We start from the raw sequence: 20,976 nt of genomic DNA on the forward strand, positions 1-20,976 counted from the left end.
CCTCATGGTGTTAATTAACTTGTTTTCTCTTGCCTACATTTCCTATAAACTAAGAGTAAGATCTTGATTAGAGTCAGATTTAGTTATTTTAGGAAACAATATTTCACAAGTTGTACTGTGTACTTACTCTTGCACTGCATAACATAAGGAGTCACATAATGTGTGGTTGTCCCATTTTTAGGGATGCTAAGACAGAGGAGTGGCTTCAAGTTGCATGTTCCTCACCCATCCCGCCTTCACCTGGTAGTTCAGAATTCATTATTTGTTGTCCAGATCCATTATGTCATTAGGGGTTGCAAAATATTTATTTTCTAATTCTGAAAAGCTCTACGAAGAATAAGATAATTTAAAAATCAGTAAGGTATAGTGGTATAAAACTAATATGCATAAAGTAATAGCTTTTTCATGTACTCAAATAACCATCACTTAGAAAATATCACAGGAAAAAGAAACCATTAGACTAGCAGCAAAGAAGTTACCTACAAATGCACAGTGCTTGCAAAACTTATGTGAGGAAAACTTTAAAATCATTAAGGGATAAAAGGTCACCTTGAATAAAGAGAAAATACATGGAAAGTTACCCCATGTTCTCAGGTTGATAACAGCATAAAGTCTAATTCAGTAGGTCTGGGGTGGGGCCCAAGATTCTGAAGTTCTTCTAGGCTTCCTTCCTTGGTGTGGCCTGCTTTGTGCTTTAGAGCAGTGGTCCCCAACCTTTTCGGCACCAGGGACCGGTTTTGTGGAAGACAATTTTTCCACAGACCGGGGTTTGGGAGGGATGTTTCAGGCGGTGATGTGAGTGATGGGGAGCGATGGAGAGCGGCAGGTGAAGCTTTGCCCGCTTGCCCGCTGCTCACCTCCTGCTATGCGGCCTGGTTCCTGACAAGCCACGGACCGGCAGCTGGGGACCCCTGCTTTAGAGCAGCTGTTCTCAAGATGTGATCCCTAGACCAGCAGCAGCAGCACCTGATAACTTGTTAGAAATGCAAATTCTCCCCCCAAACCTACCAAATCAGACACTTGGGCTCAGCAATCTACATGTTAACAAGCCCTCCAGATGATTTTGGCATGCGTTGAAGTTTGAGTACCACCACTCCAGCACTTCTAAAATTTAAGTTGCGTAGGAATCACCTAAGATCTCGTTTAACAGCAGGCTTCATTCAACAGGTCTAGGATGGGGTCTGGTTCTGCATTTCTAACAGCTCCCTCGTTTACTGACGCTGTGGTTTGAAGGCAACACTTTGAGGAGCAAGCCTAGAAGACCAATCTGTTTCTAGCTTTTACTCAAGGCCAACCTATCCTGTGCCTTCTACTGCCATTTTCTTCTAGGTATTAATGATAATAGTATGTTTCTCCTCTCAGTTATTTATTTTAAACTGAATTAACTCACATCAGTGTGTTCCTTTCAAACCAAAATCATTAAAAATGAATTTCAGGCTTTGGTGGAGCTAGTTTGGAGAGGTACCTATTCAGCATCTATCAAATCATTCCATAGAGGATATACTGCTTCCTGAAATCAAGAGAAAAAAATTATTAAGGAAACACCTATGCATAGGGAGAATTTTGGTATAAATCTATGTATAAATTCAATTTGCCTCTAATTTCTCTCTTTTAATAAATTCTGATTTTCACATATTAGTGTTCAGGCTATCTTACTTCATAGTGCCCCCAAATCTGATGGCTTAAAACAACAAATATTTTTTTAAGCTCATGATTTTCTGGATCAGGGATTTGGACAGGACATAGTGGGGACCCCTTTGTAATGTCTGCAGCCTCAGATGGTGTGGCTTGAAAGTCTGATGGCTGGAATGACTTCACTCAGACCATAGACCTGGGACCTTTTTTCTGGCTGTCGGTTGGGTCCCCTGGTTCTTCTCCATGTCTTGTCTGCTGAGGCTGGAATGTCCAAAATGACTTCTTCACTCAGATGCCTGGTACTTTACCTAACCTATCAATAGAATGACTCAAGGAGTTGGAGTTAGCCAACCAACTCTTTTTAATCTCTCTCTCTCTCTCTTCCTCTCTCTCTCTCTCTCCATTTGGCTAGCTTGGCTTTCTTCAGAGCTTGGCGCTCTCAGGGTAATTGGACTTCTTACATGGTGGCTGGCTTTTACCAGGCTGAGCATTGCCAGAGACCAAGGCATAAGCTGCAACAATTCTGCAATCTAGATTCACTTCTGCTACATTCTATTTGTTCATTAAGGTCAGAATCAAGAAGAGAAAGAGACTCCATCTCTCAATTGGAGCCACTGAGCCAAGTTTAATTTCCCATGGTTAGGTTTTATTACAGTGAAACTCAGATGCACCAAAGTTGCACGGGAGATGGTCTGGCTAGAATCAAAGTAAATGCAAAAAAAAAAAAAAAATACTAGCTATAAAAAACTTCTTAGAAAGTTCTGGCTCATAGAGCCCATAGTTAGCATCTCTTCCTAACTCTGCTTTCAGTGACATCACCTTGGTAACTTGAAATTACATCATAGAAATTGGCAAACACTTCAAATCAGGGTTGTTGTTTTTTTTTTTGAGAGCCAGTTGTTAAACATTTATCACATACCATGTTTAAAACCCAAACAATATTTCAAATATTGCAACATCACAGCCCCCACCTCCCACTCTCCCACCTACACATACACACACACACACACACACACACACACACACACACACAACCTGACTCTGCACCTCCAAGTTCCCAAGGATATGTTGTTTCAGGTCTTATACCTATAGGATCCTTTCCCCAATTTGGGATAATGTTCCATAGTAATAAGGAGTTCATCCCCAGGATTCTCCAACTAGGAGGCAAGGACTCTCTGTGGTATAAGATGTGAGCCACAGCATAGAACATGGTGCCTCTCCCTTAAATATCAATCCCACTCAGAGATTTAGAGGGAATTAATATATCTGTATATTTAAACTAATGTGGATATATTACATAATAGAATGCAAAATTTGCATTCTGTAAGTGCCCACAAAAGTGTTTTTAGTTTCTTATAAAGTCACAGGAAATAAATGAACTTCAAGGTTGAAAAAAAGTTTTAACATGTAATATTAATATATGTCTATATCAATAGTCATAAATATATATATGTATATTTGTGCTTGTGTGTATGTGTATTTTTTAACGTAGAAATGGTTTCATGAAGGCAAAAGTACCTAGAGCCCACAAAAGTCATAATACAGCCCTGACCGTAGGGGTCTGCTTTCAGTGCATAGTGGAAACATGTGAAAAGCTCTGAATTTTATGCATCATATTCTTTTAATGTGTTATTTTGAGAACCGGTGTCTTCAGATTCCAAGGAAATGAATTTCAAATGATAGAATTTCACACATCCTTGAAAGGCAGTAGGATAGATTTACTGAGTGAGGATTTCTACCAACTACACTGCAGATCCCACTGTACAGAAGTCTGTTAAGAGTACCACACTCACTCCCAAGTCACCACTGCTACCCCCGGATGCCATGACCATATTTACACAGAGTGGCAGACCTTCTTGCATGAGTCTCACTGTCAATCCTAAAATCTTAGAACTTGAAGCCCCTGAGCCCAACCCCCGACAAATGCGACAGCACCTCTGTCACCATCCTTGGCCAGTCACTCAGCATCAGTTTGAGCACATGACACTGTCTGCAGCTGGGAGCTGCAAAGCTGCTTGCCTTTGCGATATTGTCTTATAAAGAAACACTAAATGTGAGAAAACGCAGAGATGCTCGGGTAGCTGTTGATGCAGTAGGAAGATGTCTAGACACCACGAGTCAGTGATGGTCGGTGAGCTGCACATTTTGAGAAGCATCCACAAGCACCATTGTAGTCTCGTCATCCTCAGGGCGAAGTTCCAGACCATCTTCCACCACCCTGTGGAGGACGCTGTAATGTTGCTGGTTTGGGTGGAAAGAATGCAGCTCTGAAGCAGACTCCCAGGCTGCAAAGGTAGGCATGGAGAAGACCTCTGGCCTCTTGTTTTCGAAGAAGCATTTCAGGTTCCTCTCACTCAGCTTTTTGGCATAGTCCAGGAGCGTATTTTCCAAGTACTCCTTCTCCGTTTGTGCATACGTCTTCCAAAAACTCAGCTGAAGGTAGCTAACTTTTGATCGGCAGCGAGCATAACAAGCAGTGAGCAGAGAGAAGAAAGCTGCTGAACAAATCAGGAACCAGCCTAGAATCTTAGAAAGAAAGAAATATTGAGGACCTCCAAAGCAAAGCCACTTCTCCGGGAGCCGGGGTAGTGTTATGGGGAAGTGTATGGCTAATTTAATATCAGACCTCGGTTGAAATCCTTCATCTTAATTACCAACGACAGGTTTTTTTACAGTCAAATAAAGTTAGGGTTTACCTAACCTCTATTCTCCATCCTACCCACCATTGCTGGTATGCAAAGAAAGACCCAGAAGGTAGGCAAATGGAAATGAGCAAAAATATAGATTATCCAAGAACTGGGAAAACCAAGCCCTCAAATAGTACTAGCTATTAGAGGGAAGAATTCTGTGCATGAGTAAATGCGCTCATTTGAGCAAATGACCAGTTCCTTAGCGGAGCGCTTTCAGGCGTTGATACGTGCATATTCATGACCCGTGACTGATTTTTCCCATGTTACATTGTTTGCAGAGAACAGCAGACCCTCCCTGACAGAAGTATCATCACTCATTATCCAGGATAAAGTGAGACAAACGTAACACAATAAGGAAACTGAAGCTATAAGAATTGGAAGCCTGCATAAAAGCCAAGAAAAAAAAAATAGAGTCATTGCAAACCTTCAGGATTTGCTGGTTCTGAATTTGGGTAATTGGAAAAAACAAATTCCTCTTTGAATACGAAATGGTTCTGCTGGGGGTTTTTTCTGAACTTTAAAAGCAGAAGTCTAAGCAGCTCAACTTATCTTCTAAACTTTTTGTTGTTCTAATTATATTTTTCACAATTGGAATTAATTTCATATGTGGACAGCTAACAAAGCTCTTTCAGAGTTTCTCTTGACATTTTAGTTAGATGGCCCTTAGTATTTCTCAGCAGATGGGCCTATCTGAACACAGAAACAATCTGCAAATGAACCCATTCAGACCGTAACAGAACCACAAATATGCTCCAATGCTTTAAACAAGTGTTTCCCAAACTCCAACTCCAGACTATGGAGGTCATTGTACAGGGTCCCAGACCCCACATGAATGTTAATTCTGGGTTGCCACTAGTTGGGTTTAAATCTCAACTTTCTCCTTTCTGTGGCTATTCTCCATGCCTCAGGATTCTCAGTTGTAAAGTGGGGCTTACCTACCTCAGAGGGTAATTTGGGGCATTAAAATGAGATGATGTAGACATACACGTGACTCAGTAAGTATCAGCCATTGTCATGTGCTGCTACTTTTCAAATGTATCCATGTCTATGTAAAAGCATTACTGAACACAGGATATCTTTCTGATGTGATTTAACAAATGAAGCACAGCTTCCAGTGAAAAGTCCTCACATTTACTTTAGTCACTTGTGCTTAGCTCCCTCGGATCTTCCTCTTTTCTTTAACCTCTACCTTTCTTTTTCCTCATAGGTTCTCCTGTAGGCCAGTAGGCCATCCCACCTCAGTATCTGAACCAATGCTGCTGTGTCGTCAACTGTTTGATCAGCTTCAGACTCCCACTCCCCCCATTGCATGACCTTACCTTCGACTCGCTGTCACCTGAGCGCTGAACACTGAGTACTGAGCCCTCTGTTCTTCCCAAATTCATGGTACCCAGGGTCTACCTAGACATGGTGGATGCTCCCACCCCAGCCCTCAAGAGTGTCCCGTTCTGCACGAGTCTTCTCCCTGAAACCCTGGCGTTTTTCTCGTCAGTTTAGAACACTTACTCCTTGCCAGCAGCTTTATGTCCATTTACGTCCATCATCTACTATACCTTCTGGCACCCCTCCCAGGTAGGAGGAAACTATGAGGAAACTGGGACCCTGAGGGGTCAAACCAGTAGCTCTGGGCCACATAGCTGGTAAGTGGTAGAATCAGTATTCAAACCCAAGGAGAGCGAACTCCAAGACAGAGTTCTTGCCACTGCTCTACCCTACCTTCCTGAGGAATAGCAAGCCACCCAGCTGGATTCATTTCTCTGCTCCACCCATGGACGCGGCACCTTTTACCCCCAGCCGCACACCCAGCTGTTGGTCTGGACTCTGTCGCTCCTGCCTGTGGGAAGCACTGTAGTCAGCACCTGCTGTGACACAGCTCCCTTTGTCCACATCTCTTCTGCCTCTTCTAGGAATCAGCCCCAGGCCCCTCTCATTCCTCTGAAAAGTAAACAGGTCAGCGTGCCCAGGCTAAGCTATGGGAGGATGTGCATGATTTCCTTATGTCTCTGTTTAGAGAAGAAAAGTTCACACAGTGACAAGTGTTTGGATCTACCTGAATGGAGCCTGGTGCCCGAGGACACAAATCATACATCACTCATTGTATCATAACATTTGTAATTAATACCTTCCTTCAACCAAAGAAGGGAGCCTGGCATGTTTTTATCTAAGATGCGCTTTATGCATGAAACAAAAGATTTTGTTTGGGGAGCATTTTTAGGCTTAGCAGTTTATGAAGAGTATGACTATATCGCCAACCAGTTTTGGAAAGTATGATTTTAGAAAAAGATTTTGCCTTGATGTGTTGTTGAAAAGGCAAGTCTATGCTGAAAAAAAGTAAAATTACACTATTTTCAGCACATTTATTCTTGAACAAATAGCATTCCTGACAAACTGTGGATCTATTTATCTACTCTTATTGCTTGTTTTGATTTGGGGAATGTCATTCCTACTCCTCACAAGTAGGAATTCAGTCTTTTCCTGAGGCCAGGCCCAGGCTCACATCTGGATTTGTGCTCACGTACCTGGAAGGATGACAAGCTACTTCCTTGTGTCAATTAGGTAAAGCTACAATTTCCTGCTGTTAAATAAAACAGTGCCCCAAATCTTGAGCTTCTAAAATAATGTAAGAACTTTTTTAGCTGTAGAGCACAGAGCACAGGACGAAACTTCCCTGGAGAATATGGTCCCGTTTCACTGAAGGCTATTGAGAGACTGCCAACCCCCACTTTATACAGGAAGTTCTCCTCCATCTCGACAATATTTATACATAGAGATAGCAGTTGCCAGAAATCATGCAAGGGAATCTCTACACTAATTGTATTATGTGCGGCTTTGGAAAGTATTATCTCATTTCGTTCAGCTGTATTTTAATAGATACGTGTGTTTTTCTGAGAAACCAGTTTGAAAATAATTAATAGAAGGCAGTAACTTCTAATTACTCTGCCATTAGCACTCTATTGTGAGTTAGTGTCATGCATTATTCACAAAATCAACCCAGAGAGATTGTCTTAAAATACATAAGTATTTACATATGTATAACTCAGGGGAGATTTCTTTTCAGAAATGGAAAAAACAATCCAATCAGCAATATGACTAGCCAAGCAACCACTGAAAAGCTTTTCCTCAGATTGTCTTAATGCTGCCCCGTGTTCCAATTTCCATTTAGTTTCAAAATGTTTTAGGAGGATTCAGACTCAGCCCTGGCTCAACAGAGTACAGAGAGAACACTTCAAGCTCACTCTGGGGAAAAAAAGAAAAAAAGTCATGTTTGTCCTTTCTTACCTGAGACTGGGCTTGCAGGGACAGTTTCAGTTCTTCGTTGTCTGTATGGGTCATGCTGATTTTGCCGCAAGGTACCTTGTGAAGTTCGTCCCAGCACTCTTTGGGCTTGCCCTTGCAAATCAGCCCCAGGAGTCTGGAATTTTTGGTCCCACTCATGGCACATTCATAAAACGTCCCATTGAGCAAAGCCACAGAAAGCCACATTACTGGAGCCACCAATGAACTCAGAGTGATCTGACCGAGGACATAGAAGAAGCGGCAGCTGTGGCCCCTGGGGAAGATTTTCCTGGGATTCACACAGCAGCCTGTGAAGAGTCTCCATGACCTGTTGTTCAGAAAGAATCCCAGGATCAGTAACACCCAGGCAGGAGCAAAAAGGAAAACCAATCCGTACACCACGTTCTCAGTGCTGCAGGGACACTTAAAAGCCACGAGTGAAAAGAGACGCTCACCTCCCACAGTCAGCAGAGCCAAAAAGCTGTAGCCAATAACAGTTTTCCGGTTAAGGATGAATCTTAAAATCCCCTGAAAAGCATCCATGATGGAGATACACAAAGGGAAAACGTTTTGCTCTTATTTATTGGCAGAGCAGCTGTGGCAGTGGCCGAGGGTGGAGCTCTTTCTTCGTTAGAAGCAACAGTCCTTCTCAGACTGAATTCAGCCAGATAAGGAAACAATGTCATTCCCTAGGAATGAATATTTCCCAACAGTGTTCAGATAATGCCTCCTACTGGTGGATATTAGGCCATGAAACTAGAGCCAAAACACTGAGAATGAGAGTAAATTCAAAGTGAACAGCCTCCATTTTTGTGTTATTTCCATGTGGCTTGGATTGAGAATCAGAAAGAAATTGCGACTCTGCAGATAGTAATAGTCTAGGAATTTTCCAACCAGAGGAATCAACATTAGCAGAAATAGGGTTTCAGCCAATTGATTGAGAGCCATTGAATCAAGCCTCCTAGCCTAGAGTTTCATGATGGTATTTTTCTCTTGTTGCTTAAGACTTTTGCACTTTGACTTAAGATCTGGAAGATTCATTTTACATCCTCTTTAACTGACTAGTGACTTAAACCAAATTTTAGGAGTTGGGCTATTTGAAACTTATATGGAAAAGTTCAGGGAGAGTTTGAGTTTTGAATGAAAGACAAAGTGAGAAGGGTCCTAATCATTTCTTTCCTAGACTTTCATAGTAACCTCTTGATTGGTATCTCTGCCTTTGACCTCATGACCACCCCCATTCTCAACCCTAAATCCATCCTCTATGCTGACATAAAGGAGATCCCTCTAAAACAGAAAACCAGTTCCTCCCTAGCCTACTCACACCTTTGGGGCTCCCTGTTGCCCACAAATTGATAGATGCCAACTTCCCCTGAACCTCATCATGGTATTTCATGCCCTTGACATGTTCCTTCTATCTGGAATATCCCCCCCCACACACAACACACACACACCTGACCTTGTCCACCTGGCAAACTTTCACTCAATATTCATAAACAGGGTAGAAGCTTCTTATTCTGTGAATATTTCAAGGGTTGCTACCAAATATATAACATTGTTCTTGCAGAGCTTATAGTATTGCAGTTATTTTTTTAATATCTATAGCTCCTCTTTAACTGTGAGCTCTTATAAAACAGGAACTACATCTTATTACATTTTGTATTCTGGGCATAAATATGATGTCAAACACAGAATGGATGCTTACTCAATAATTCGTTTTTCAAATAGTTATCGAACTCCACACTCCACTACACAGTGTGCCAGGCACTGTGCTAGACAGGCACAGTACTCAATGAGTACTATTGAATGAATGAATGAATGGTGAAACTTCTAGTACTTCTAATTATAAATAATTTAAGGAAATTGTCCCCATATCTGTCCTACACTGCTTTTAATTTTAAAATTAAATTAATTAAGGCACTTGAAAGACAACAGTCAAGCTGACACATTTCCGTTAATGAACTTCAGATTCCAGTCCTGTATATTTTGTGACAAGGAAGTCCCTTGGACTGGAAGCCAGGGGACTAAGTTACAATGTAAACTTAGCCATGTCATTTTACTTCTCTGAGTCCCAGTTTACTCATTTGAGAAACTGGAGGTATGCAAGAAATAGTCTCCAAGCCTTCCTCTATCTCTACATTGTAGAATTCTTTCAGCTTTAAAACAGCAGACTTTTTTGAGAAGCTGCGTTATAACTCACTTATGTGCCTCCCACCACTAACCCTTGTTCCTTCTCAGAGGCTTGTCATCCTTGGTGTTACAGCTCCCTCCACTTCCCAAAACACACCCTTGGGTTTAATCTTCCCATGGCACCCTCTGCCCTCTGCTCTGTCGCCTTCCTGTTGTGGCAGGTGTGTCTTGGGTCCCTTCTAATTCAGGACCTTATCCTTTACTAGGCACATGTGACAAACATTATGCTAGTATGCTGATGATTGGTAATATTTTAATTTCTTACCCTCCTAAAGGATATTCACTTTTGAAAAAGATTTTTTCAAAAATGATGCCTTAACTCTAAGTTTCATAAACCATATTATTTCCATAGAAAACTTGTCCTTTAGGATACTCCATGAAAATAAAAGGGTTGAAGGGTTGTCCAAGTCAGAGGGTCAGTAAATTTCAAAGCTGAGTGTCAACCCAAGCTTTCTGACTACACACGCCACGAGCTTAACCATTGTGCCTGGAAAAGGGTATTTGGGTGCCTTACTAACAGTTCTTTGTTCTAGACCAAGTTTTGTAAATTTTTTCCTGTTTACTAGGTTGCTTTCAAGATGTACTTGGGAATTACACCAAGTGTGACCTGTAACAATTCAAGCAGAAATGAATTTTCGCTGATTCCAGAAAAGAATCCTCTGGTGGAGTTTGTGGAAGAGCTCCCTGCTGGGCGATCTTCTCTGTGCTACTGCAGTTTACTCTGTGGGATTATCAGAGGGGCCCTGGAAATGGTAAGGCACAGACTCTACTTTGCCAGGTATATTCATTATCTAGTGGAGTGTAACTACCCCCAAATGCAGCCTCTTAAAACAACAAATATTTATTACCTCACACAGTTTCTGAGGATCAGGAATCTGGTAGCAGCTTTGCTAGGTGGCTGTGATTCAAAGCCTTTCACAGCTTAATGCACATGCAGTCAAGCGGTTGGTCAGGGCTGCAGTCTCTGAAGGCTTGACTAAGGCTGGGAATCTACTTCCAAGCTCACTCACGTGGCTTCAGTGCCTTTCTCGCAGTCAGTTAGAGGCTTCATGAAGTTCTTTGTCACATAGGTCTCTTTGTAGCTCTAATCACAACAGGTGCTGTCAACTCTGGGACAACGTTGGAGGGAACTACCTGAATGATAGGAGGCGGGGTCATTGTGGGCCATCTTGGAGGCTGGCTTCCACACCTGAATTATTCATTGATTTAACCACGACAGTGATCAGCATCTGTTAAGAGGCACGGAGCATACACAGATGAACAAAACATAGTTATTGCCCTTCAAGAATCTTCTGTCCAGTAGAGAATTCAAATGACTTAGGGCCACGGGAGGACCTGGGATGGGGTGGGGTGGAGTGGGGTGGGAGGTGGGCAGGGAAGCTTTCCTACGGAAACTCTGAGCTGACATCTGAAAGACAAAAAGCAGTTAGGTGAAGGTCTTGGGGTAAGAGGAAAATAATATTCCAGGTAAAAGGAGGACCTTGCCCAAAGGCACAAAAATAATATTTTGTTCAAGGGACAAGGAAGTTGAACTAGTTCAGTGTGATTCACACGTAGACTGGGGGAAAAAATCAGGTCTGAAATAGGATAAAGAAGTCTCCAGCTTTCATGGGTAGCAGTTGATTATATGTGCTGAATGACAAATATGTATCAGACTTCATATGGTCCCAAATATCCAAATAATTTCAATGTAGTCTTTTTGATATTTTAACTGATTTTCAGTTAAAGTATGACAAAGACAAAAAAGATCTTATGGGGAAAAAATGAGAGTGAATTTAACTTCCATATTTCAAAGTGCGCTGTACATCCTTCTATTGGATGGTGAGCATCACAAAAGCATGGTTTTTGCACGCTACAGGAGCAGATAAGTTGGTACACCAAAGTCCACGGTTTAACAAATGCAGGCTGGTTGGCCAGGGAATTCTTAGTGAGAGAGGGGAGTGAGTCAGATAAGACTCAATAAATATTAATTAACTGCCTACTAGACCCAGGCTTTTTCACTTATTATTTGCTTTTACTAGGTATTTTTTAAAACATTTTTATTGGAGTATAATTGCTTTACATTGTTGTGTTAGTTGCTGCTGTATAATCAGCTATACATAGACATATATCTCCATATCCCCTCCCTCTTGCATCTCCCTCCCACCCTCCCTATCCCACCCCTCTAGGTGGTCCCAAAGCACTGAGCTGATCTCCCTGTGCTATGTGGCTGCTTCCCACTAGCTATCTATTTTACATTTGGTAGTATATATATGTCCATGCCACTCTCTCACTTTGTTCCAGCTTACCCTTCCCCCTCCCCACGTCCTCAAGTCCATTCTCTACGTCTGCGTCTCTATTCCTGTCCTGCCCCTAGGTTCTTTGGAACCTTTTTTTTTTTTTTAGATTCCATATATATATGTTAGCATACTGTATTTGTTTTTCTCTTTCTGACTTACTTCACTCTGTATGACAGACTCTAGGTCCATCACCTCACTACAAATAACTCAAATTTCATTTCTTTTTATGGCTGAGTAATATTCCATTTTATATATGTGTCACATCTTCTTTATCCATTCGTCTTTCAATGGACACTTAGGTTGCTTCCATGTCCTGGCTATTGTAAATAGAGCTGCAATGAACATTGTGGTACATGACTCTTTTTGAATTATGGTTTTCTCAGTGTATATGCCCAATAGTGGGATTGCTGGGTCATATGGTAGTTCATATGTACAGTGCACTTTGAAATATGGAAGCTAAATTCACTCTCATTTTTTCCCCATAAGATCGTTTTTGTCTTTGTCATAATTTAACTACTAGGTATTTTTTACTAGGTACTTTTGCTTATATCTTATCTATCCCAATGACTTAAAATAGCTGAACAGGTACTCTATTGAGGGTAGGTCAGCAATATGCTGCTCTTATGTGAGTATAGATATATATATATATACATATTTCTTTTTCTTTTTCTTTTTTTTTTTTTTTTTTTGCAGTACACGGGCCTCTCATTGTTGTGGCCTCTCCCATTGCGAGGCACAGGCTCTGAACGCGCAAGCTTAGTGGTCACGGCTCACGGGCCCAGCCGCTGCGCAGCACGTGGGATCCTCCCAGACCGGGGCATGAACCCGTGTCCCCTGTACCGGCAGGCGGACTCTCAACCACAGCGCCACCAGAGAAGCCCAATGTGAGTATATTTTAATGAATAGAGAAGCAAGCCCTAGGGTTTACTTCAGTGTCTGGGAAATGAGAAATGCTTTATCGTGGAAATGAAGGCCTGGGTATCAAATATCCATGTCTATAATTTCAATTTTTAATTTTATACTTATAATTTATTTAGTTGGTGTTTTTTCACAGCTCTCAAAGCCGTAAGTAATTGCTAAATGTTGTTAGGACAAGTGATTATGTTATTGAGCTAATGACAGAGTGATTTATAGCAAGTCAATTGGAGAAAAATCATTTTAAGAAGCCATTTATCCTTGGAAGTTCTGCTTGGCAAGGCACATTGAGTCAAGGCTATCTTTGAGTTGGGAATTTGTGTTCTTCCTGAGATGGAGCCTTAGTTTAGACCCACACTGTGAACAAAAAGGGGCCCACATCCTGGGCTTGCCCCAGAATCAAGCAGGTTGAGCCTGTCCTGGACCACCCCTCTCTTTGCAGACTCACACACAGAGCTGACCACAGCCAGATCATCAATGGAGGACTCACAGTAAAGGGCCCTTCATCCACAGAAAAAGCTCTTTTTTTATCATTTTGTAAAGAAAGTCAGCTCTTTATGGGGTAAATCAAACTGAAAATAAAGACAGAAAAAATTAGAGGTTGTTTTTTTTTTAAACCTGAATGACTCAGGCCTGTTTTGTTTTGTTTTTTCTTTTTGTCTTTCCTAGGTTCATTTAGCTGCTGATGTTACATTCTTGCAAAACAGACTAAAAAGCGACAGTGTGACAGAAATAGGAATGACATTTCTGAAAAAGCTGGATGAGGAAAAATACAGACGGAAAAAACGAAGAATAGCATGCAAAATGCCACAGTCTGGCTGGCTGAGCAGTTAATATTAGCTGCACATATAGAGCCATAGAAGTTTTGAATTGTTTAATAGCATGGGATTTAAAAGACTTGTGAATCAGCCAGAAATTTGAAATGCAGGGCACTAAGATTTAAAGCTGTTTTTTTCTTTGCTTGTAAATCACACATTTTCAATCTCGAGTCCACAAGATTTCATATACAAATAACTCCTTGTAAAATAGTAAGCATGAATTCTACATATTACATAATCCATCCTAAGAGAGTCTGTTTTTTTTTCATTTTCTTATGGTAATGAAAAAAATGTATACGACCTACACAGTTGGTGTATTTATCCCTTCTTACTGGAAAAATGGATGAACTTATACAATATCAATGTCACTATATAAAGACAGTTTCTAGATACTGTATATTGCATTCTCTATAGGAACAGTACCATTTGTAACAATTTTCCATATTTTTGAGAAGCTGTAGATATGACTTTTCTCGTATATAGGCTTGGCTTATAGCTTCGGCCTCCTGAAGCTACTCTTGACTTGTAATCATCAAGGCAAGCTATTTATTTGAATGCTAATTCTGAAATATTTTAAAATAGCATTTAATTTTAATTCATTTAATTTTTAGATAGCTGGTAATAACCAAATTCCTTCCTTTTCTCAGGAAGTATTACTGATGGTCAGGCCAGGAAATAAAATGAAAGGTAAAGAATGTTCTTTGAGAATACTTTCTTATCCCAAAGCTTATTCAGTTAGAAACTTTAGTATCATTTTTATCTCCTAAAAATTGTACAAAGTGTATTTTGTTTGTGACCAGAACATTTTTAAAATTCAAAATGTACTGGATTAAATAAATGATCATCTTTACCAGACCATAAGCATATAGCAGTCCAGAATCTACTAGGCTCTGCAGAGAACTCAAATTATAAGTAAAAGTACCAATTAGGGTGGCACCATCAGTTAAAACTGGTGTAAGTAATAAGGTAGTGGTAGACCTCAACTAGGTCTCAAGGATCCTGAAGATACAGTCCCAGTTCTGTTTCTAGTGACTTCAGCTGATCCTGACTAGTGGCTAATCCTGGGCAAGGCACATCATCTCTCAGCCTCTCTCCATCTCTGTCTCTCTGTCAGTCTGTGTCTCTGTCTCTGTCTCTGTCTGTCTCTCTCTCACTTATCTGTAAAATGAGAGGATTGGATGTAGTAAATATCTAAAATTGGGCTTCCCTGTTGGCGCAGTAGTTGAGAGTCCACCTGCCGATGCAGGGGACACGAGTTCGTGCCCCGGTCCGGGAAGATCCCACATGCTGCAGAGCGGGTGGGCCCATAAGCCATGGCCGCTGAGCCTGCGCGTCTGGAGCCTGTGCTCTGCAACGGGAGAGGCTGCAACAGTGAGAGGTCCCCGTACGCCAAAAAAAAAAAATCTAAAATTATATCAGTAAGTTTAAATGACATAAACAACCACCACTGAAATTCTACATTTTTGGACTTTAGAAGGCTATGGGGAAATTGTTTGTTTCCCACCTACTCAACTATCTCTTCAAAAGAACATTGAGGTAGGTACTAAGGACAAAATAAGGTCACTGGGGCAGCTGCAGCATCAATGGAAGGACTTTCAAACCAAAGCCACAGAAGACCAGGAGTAGAATCTGGAAGAAGATGTTATCTGATATCAGAAGTGATATCGTAAGCCATGGATTTTAAACGGATGCCTTCAAGGATGTTTGTCGACAATCCACCCCAAAACTTATTTTGGGATGTTTCCATCTTCTGCTCAGTTTCCTCTTTCTCCTCTATAGTACACTCACCCCTCCAGAAACCCAAGATATTCATGTCTAAGGGTCTCCCTCTGAAGTTAGCACTCAACAAGCTGTCTTGAAAATGTTCCATGACTTGGAATAGTCTCCTACTTTTCTACACCTTCATCTCCTTTCTTTCCCAACCCAGCCATCAAAATTTGCTTCTCCCGGACCTTTTATTACCCACCCCCCGAAGGCAGCTAATCTGATACTCTCCGTGGTGCTGAGTGTTGGAACTGGTGATTGCTTCAAGATGGGGTTTGTTCTCCATACTTTTTTGTTTTCCTCACCCTGGAGAGGGAGGCAAGTCTCTTGGCATTGAATTTATGCTATGAAAGATGATCTATATAACCAAGAGAATGGCTCGTTTGTATTCAATCTTGAATTGCTCCATCTTGAAGAATGCAAGAATCTAGAAAGTGCTGTTCATTAGAATTATGAGAGACACATATATAAATTTTCTAATAACCACATTAAAAAAGTAAAAAGAAACAGGTAACATAAATTTTAACAACATATTTTATTTAGACTAATTATCCAAAATATTATTTCAACTTTTAGCTAACATAAAAATGATTATAGACATTTTACATTCTTTTTTATACTAAATCTTTGAACTCTTGTGTGTATTTTACACTTTTAGCACATCTCAATTCAATGCTAAGTTTTCAAAGTTTACAGTAAAATGCAGTCCTACCAAAACAATCAAACTGTGTTTAGTGTTGTTTAGTAGCTTCAGTTTTTAAATCTAAATTAATTAAAATTAAACTAAAATAAAAATTCATTTCCTCAGTCATACTAGTCACATTGTAAGTATGCAATAGCCATATGTGGCTGCAGCTACTGTAATATGTACACAGGTCTAGAATTCCCAGTCAAAGATCTGTTGGATCTCCTTGACCTTGGACACAAAGAATAAGTGGGGAGGATCCAGGTTCATGGAGAGGGAAAGAGGAGATGAATAGAAAAGATAAAAGGTAAAGAGAAAGGGAACATCAGAGATGCATGAAATTCTATCTCTTCACAAACTGAATGAGGATTCATAAAAACAAAAATGCTTCATAGTAAAGAAAGGTTGCACACCACTCCCTGGGCTCCAAGTGTATTTTCATTGCCTTTGTGTAAAGTTGAGTCTTTACACAAAGAACTTGTGGAAATTGCACAGTGTAACTACAGAGTTATATACTATTTTTATTTCATAAAAGCCTTCACTCTGAACCCCAAACCTTAACCGATGCAGAGATTTCTGTCATCTTGGCACAGCCAAAGGGAAGAAAAGTTTGGGACAGAGGGATAGTTTCGTGCTATTCAAATGACATCACCAGATGGTTCCTCGAGCTATTTTCTGAGGAGACCTGCCTTGGTTGCCTGTTCACTGTTTAAAGATGCCAGGAATCAGACATACTTCCCTCAGCAGCCTGCACATTTAATTATTGTCTTCTCAAATCTCTCAGTTTCATCCATTAGTTATTGGAAGCCTGGATCTCTTTAGCAGTTGGAATGGACTATTATGAATAAGTGGAAAATTCCCTCTTCTCCTTGTTTATGAAGGACCAAAGCAGAAATTTGGAAAACCAGACACTTGAAGTGCAAATATAACATTAAAACTTTTGTAACCAAAGAGGTCCCTTTAACCAAGACCTGCTAAATGTTGAGTAGCACAGCAAATGCTGAAAGATATAATGTTATTCATTGTTAAGAGTCTCTGGAGTTGGGACTGTAGACTCTGGGTGGTGGTGAGAGTTCACAGCTTCGTCCACCAGCTATGGAGGCTAATTCATTTCTTCTCAGTAACACTGAAGGAGTCCCTGACGAGGGCACCCTCCCAGTCCTAGAAACCTGGGACAACAAAAGACTCCCTTTTTAAAAAATGAACCAAGTTTTCTTTACATGGCTTGGTTGCCTATTCCTTAAAAAAAATCTGTCCAGTTGCTGCACTTCTTCATTCTGGTAAACCTTCCAGAACTTTAACTGGACATGACCAATGGTCAACCTACAGTGGCTATGGCAAATAATCAGCTGACAGAAAAGGGATGCAGCCAGTATAATGTACACCTCTAATGATCTGAAAAGGAAACCGTTCTTATTCAATCAGTAATAGTTACCCTAAAATTGAAAACAAGCCATAGCCACAACAATCATTGGCAAAGTTTTATTTTTCAAGTGTTTCACTGACAGAAGACAAACAAAACGCATCAACCATTGGAAATCCTTCACTAAAAACAGTTAAGAAATAAATGTCCTAGGATAATTCCTTGTTCTCCCTTAAACTCAGACTCTGTTTTTCCCAATTAAATCTTTCTTTGCTTTTCTTCCTTCAGTTTCTTTTGTCTTCCATTTTTTCTTCTAGGAGCTCTGTTTCCACTACATACACTTCTCTTTCTTCCAAAGAAGTCTCCCTGCAGCTCCTTTACTTCCTTTTTTATTCTCTGTTTCAGTTCCTTTATTTTAATTATTCTTCATGTAATGGACATTTTTTGGCTGCCTGTATGTTTCCCTGTCCCAATAGAATGACGTGTTTCTGTTCAGGTGCCCAGCATTTTATTAGGCAACGCAACCCATCTACTTCAGAGGAAGTCATCCATACACTCAGCTTCATTGCTCTTACCTAGGTACAGTGGCTCTTTCCCAGTTTAAAATCTTGCCAGTCAGATCTAAGCCAATCGTGACATGGCATTCCCCAGACCACAGTCATTGCTGCTGATATAGGGAGGGGGACAAGGCTGAATGGACTGAAGAGAAGAAAAACCTGCCTGTTACATGAGGCAATAAATTTACTATATTCCTTAAGTAGTAGAGTTGGGTTTCTGTTACAGTAATGCAACAAGGTTCATTGCATGATAACTATGTGATAGGTCAGATAATTTGCAACATATTGGAGTACCAAAGAGAATAAACTGCTTATTATTACATTTTTCACATGGTTGAATGCTCAATGAAATAAAATTAGCATTGACAATAGCTCTTTTCCTCACAGAGAGGAAAAGGTTACAGGACAGAGAGAATAGAACGAGCATTAAGGTGTGCATCCACAGAGCACAGGTTCCAGAAAAAGTAGATTTCATAGAAAAAAGACATTTTCAATCAGTGGTAGCTCTTAAAAAAAAAAAACACAAAAAACTCATACATTTCAGGTTCTTCCTTCAACTATTTCTACTGGAAACTTAAGTCACATCCAGAGTCACTTGAGGATTTCCAACTCGGAATCCTTCTGATTTCTGGAGGCTCCCAAGTGGCCTGAATCTTTCAAGCCAGCAGACTGTACTTAGTGACTTGCTATTTCCTTGTAGCATGTGAACCACATAGATTTTAATGACTTAAAAGAGGAAGTGCTAATTCCCAGTGGTCCGTATTTGCCAAACAATAGAAGCATCTGGAAATGCTGCTTTCTTGGTTTTGGATTCAATTAAGATTTTTATCAGGTGCTAGGCACGTTAATTATGTGGTATGTCACTTAATTTTCATAATAATCTGTGAGGCATTAAGTTGGTAACGGGGAGAGAAAAGGAGTTGGATATGAAACTACAAAGGGCCTAAATTTGCCTGCCTTAAGTGTATTATTCGTGGGACCGGAAGTCCAGGGAGTTGGCAATGTCTCCCGAGTGTCTAGCTTGGGAGGCTGGGTGGACTTCCGAAAATACAAGGAGCGAAGATAGAATCTTGAGAAATACCACCGCTCAAGAGGCAGCAAGAGAAGAAGAGCACGAGGGAGGCTGGACTTCCAGCCAAAGATGGAGATGGAAGAAACTGGTGACACTGAGGCCAAGAGAGTTTCAAGGAGAGTAGAGTGGTCAGAGGTGTTAGATGCCACAGGACAGTCAAGAAAGTTAGTCCAGAAAAGGGACATTGGACTTGATGAGGAGGTCTTTGCCTCAGATCAACAGGGCAAGATGGAGACAGCAGCCTCATTGCAGTGGATTGAAGGGTCAGTGGCAGGTGAGATACTAGTATAAATGATTCTTGGAACTTGACTGTAAATGGAAAGAGAAGTAGGATACTGGTATAAAGTTGGGCTGTTTGCTCTTTTATTTTTATTTTTTAAGAATGCAGGCATAGAAAAATAGAGAGAGAGAATGATTGACAAGGCAAGGTTGTCAGAAGGTAGAAGGGGACAAGATCCAGATCATAAGAGAAAAGTTTGACTCTGAACAGCAGAAAGACCACCCCTTCCCCTGAGAAAAAGTGATGGTGGTGAGAATGGGCATAAATAGGAATGGGATTGGAGGTGTTAGGGGAAGAGCTTAGAGCTCGTGACCACTGGCCTCAATCTTCACTGTGAAGCAAGGTTCATGGTCTTTGTGGAGATGGAGTGGGGGTGGAGGCTGGATAAGGACACCTCTTGGGGCAGGTCACCACCCATCCTCTCAGCAAGCACACCCGGAAGTAGAAAATACCCCAACCTTCAGCTTGAATAACTGTACACATGCCTGGGGAGAAAATACAGATCACCTTTACTTCCCCTGTGCTCTAATGAACCATTCTCCACCCTCGCACCAACACAAAGGGGATAACAGCCTCACTGCACGCTCTGACCTGAGACTCCACCTGGATCAAAAGCGGGATTCCCTGTGTCTCAGAAGGAGATTGGGAAATTCAGCTCTTTTAAGGAGCTCTTCCCTGCAGCGGGCACTAGATTTGTGGTTACAAAGTTGCCCCAGGGACTCCTGCATTCTGAAACTGCTGATGGTGTACACAGAAAACTGACCACTAAGGAAAGCCATAGAAAGCCACATAACTGGACTACAAAGCCTTGTAAGGCGATTTTCCCAAAGACGTAAAAGAAATGGCACTGTTCCTCTTTGGGAAAGATTTTTCAAGGGTTCACACAGAATCCTGCAAAAAGCTGACAAATGCCACTATTGAAAAAAAAAAATACAGGAAAAGCAGCACAAAAGCTGGAGCTGAAAAGTAAAAAGTGTCCATGGACATAATTTTTACTGCTGCAGAGACACTTAAAAACTAACAGAAAGGGGCTTCCCTGGTGGCGCAGTGGTTGAGAGTCCGCCTGCCAATGCAGGGGACGCGGGTTCGTGACCTGGTCCGGGAGGATCCCGTGTGCCACGGAGCGGCTGGGCCCGGGAGCCATGGCCGTTGGGCCTGCGCGTCTGGAGCCTGTGCTCCGCAACGGGAGAGGCCACAACAGTGAGAGGCCCACATACCGGAAAAAAAAAAAAAAAAAAAAACTAACAGAAAGAAACAAATCCCCCTCCTGAATGTCAGCAGTCCCTAAAAACTATAACCTGTGTCTGCCCTGTGACTACCTAAGACATTTCAGACAGTTTGGAAGCTCTCCAGGTCTAAACAATGTGCTTTTCAACCCCCTTGAGAGGTGGGAAATTGCCTCTTTAAACTTTTCTAAACAGCCACCGGGTGGAGTCCTTCATGAGGATGTCA

The 20,976-nt window shown here is 41.2% G+C and overlaps 2 protein-coding genes across 2 annotated transcripts; one reads left to right on the forward strand and one right to left on the reverse strand.

Annotated features, from left to right (window-relative positions):
• Positions 1-2,506: 2,506 nt before the first annotated feature.
• CALHM5 (calcium homeostasis modulator family member 5) lies at positions 2,507-8,206 on the reverse strand. Its single transcript, XM_004264848.3, has 2 exons — positions 7,605-8,206; positions 2,507-4,161 (listed from the first exon to the last, which is right to left on the reverse strand). The coding sequence occupies exons 1-2, from the start codon at positions 8,142-8,144 to the stop codon at positions 3,754-3,756; spliced, it is 948 nt and encodes a 315-aa protein (XP_004264896.1). The 5' UTR covers positions 8,145-8,206; the 3' UTR covers positions 2,507-3,753.
• Positions 8,207-10,311: 2,105 nt separating this feature from the next.
• Positions 10,312-13,819, forward strand: TRAPPC3L (trafficking protein particle complex subunit 3L). Its single transcript, XM_004264849.1, has 2 exons — positions 10,312-10,543; positions 13,655-13,819. Exons 1-2 carry the CDS (start codon positions 10,370-10,372, stop codon positions 13,817-13,819), a joined length of 339 nt encoding a protein of 112 aa, XP_004264897.1. The 5' UTR covers positions 10,312-10,369.
• The last annotated feature ends 7,157 nt before the right edge of the window (positions 13,820-20,976 follow it).

The sequence above is a fragment of the Orcinus orca genome, chromosome 12 (assembly GCF_937001465.1).
Source record: "Orcinus orca chromosome 12, mOrcOrc1.1, whole genome shotgun sequence".
NCBI lineage: Eukaryota > Metazoa > Chordata > Mammalia > Artiodactyla > Delphinidae > Orcinus > Orcinus orca.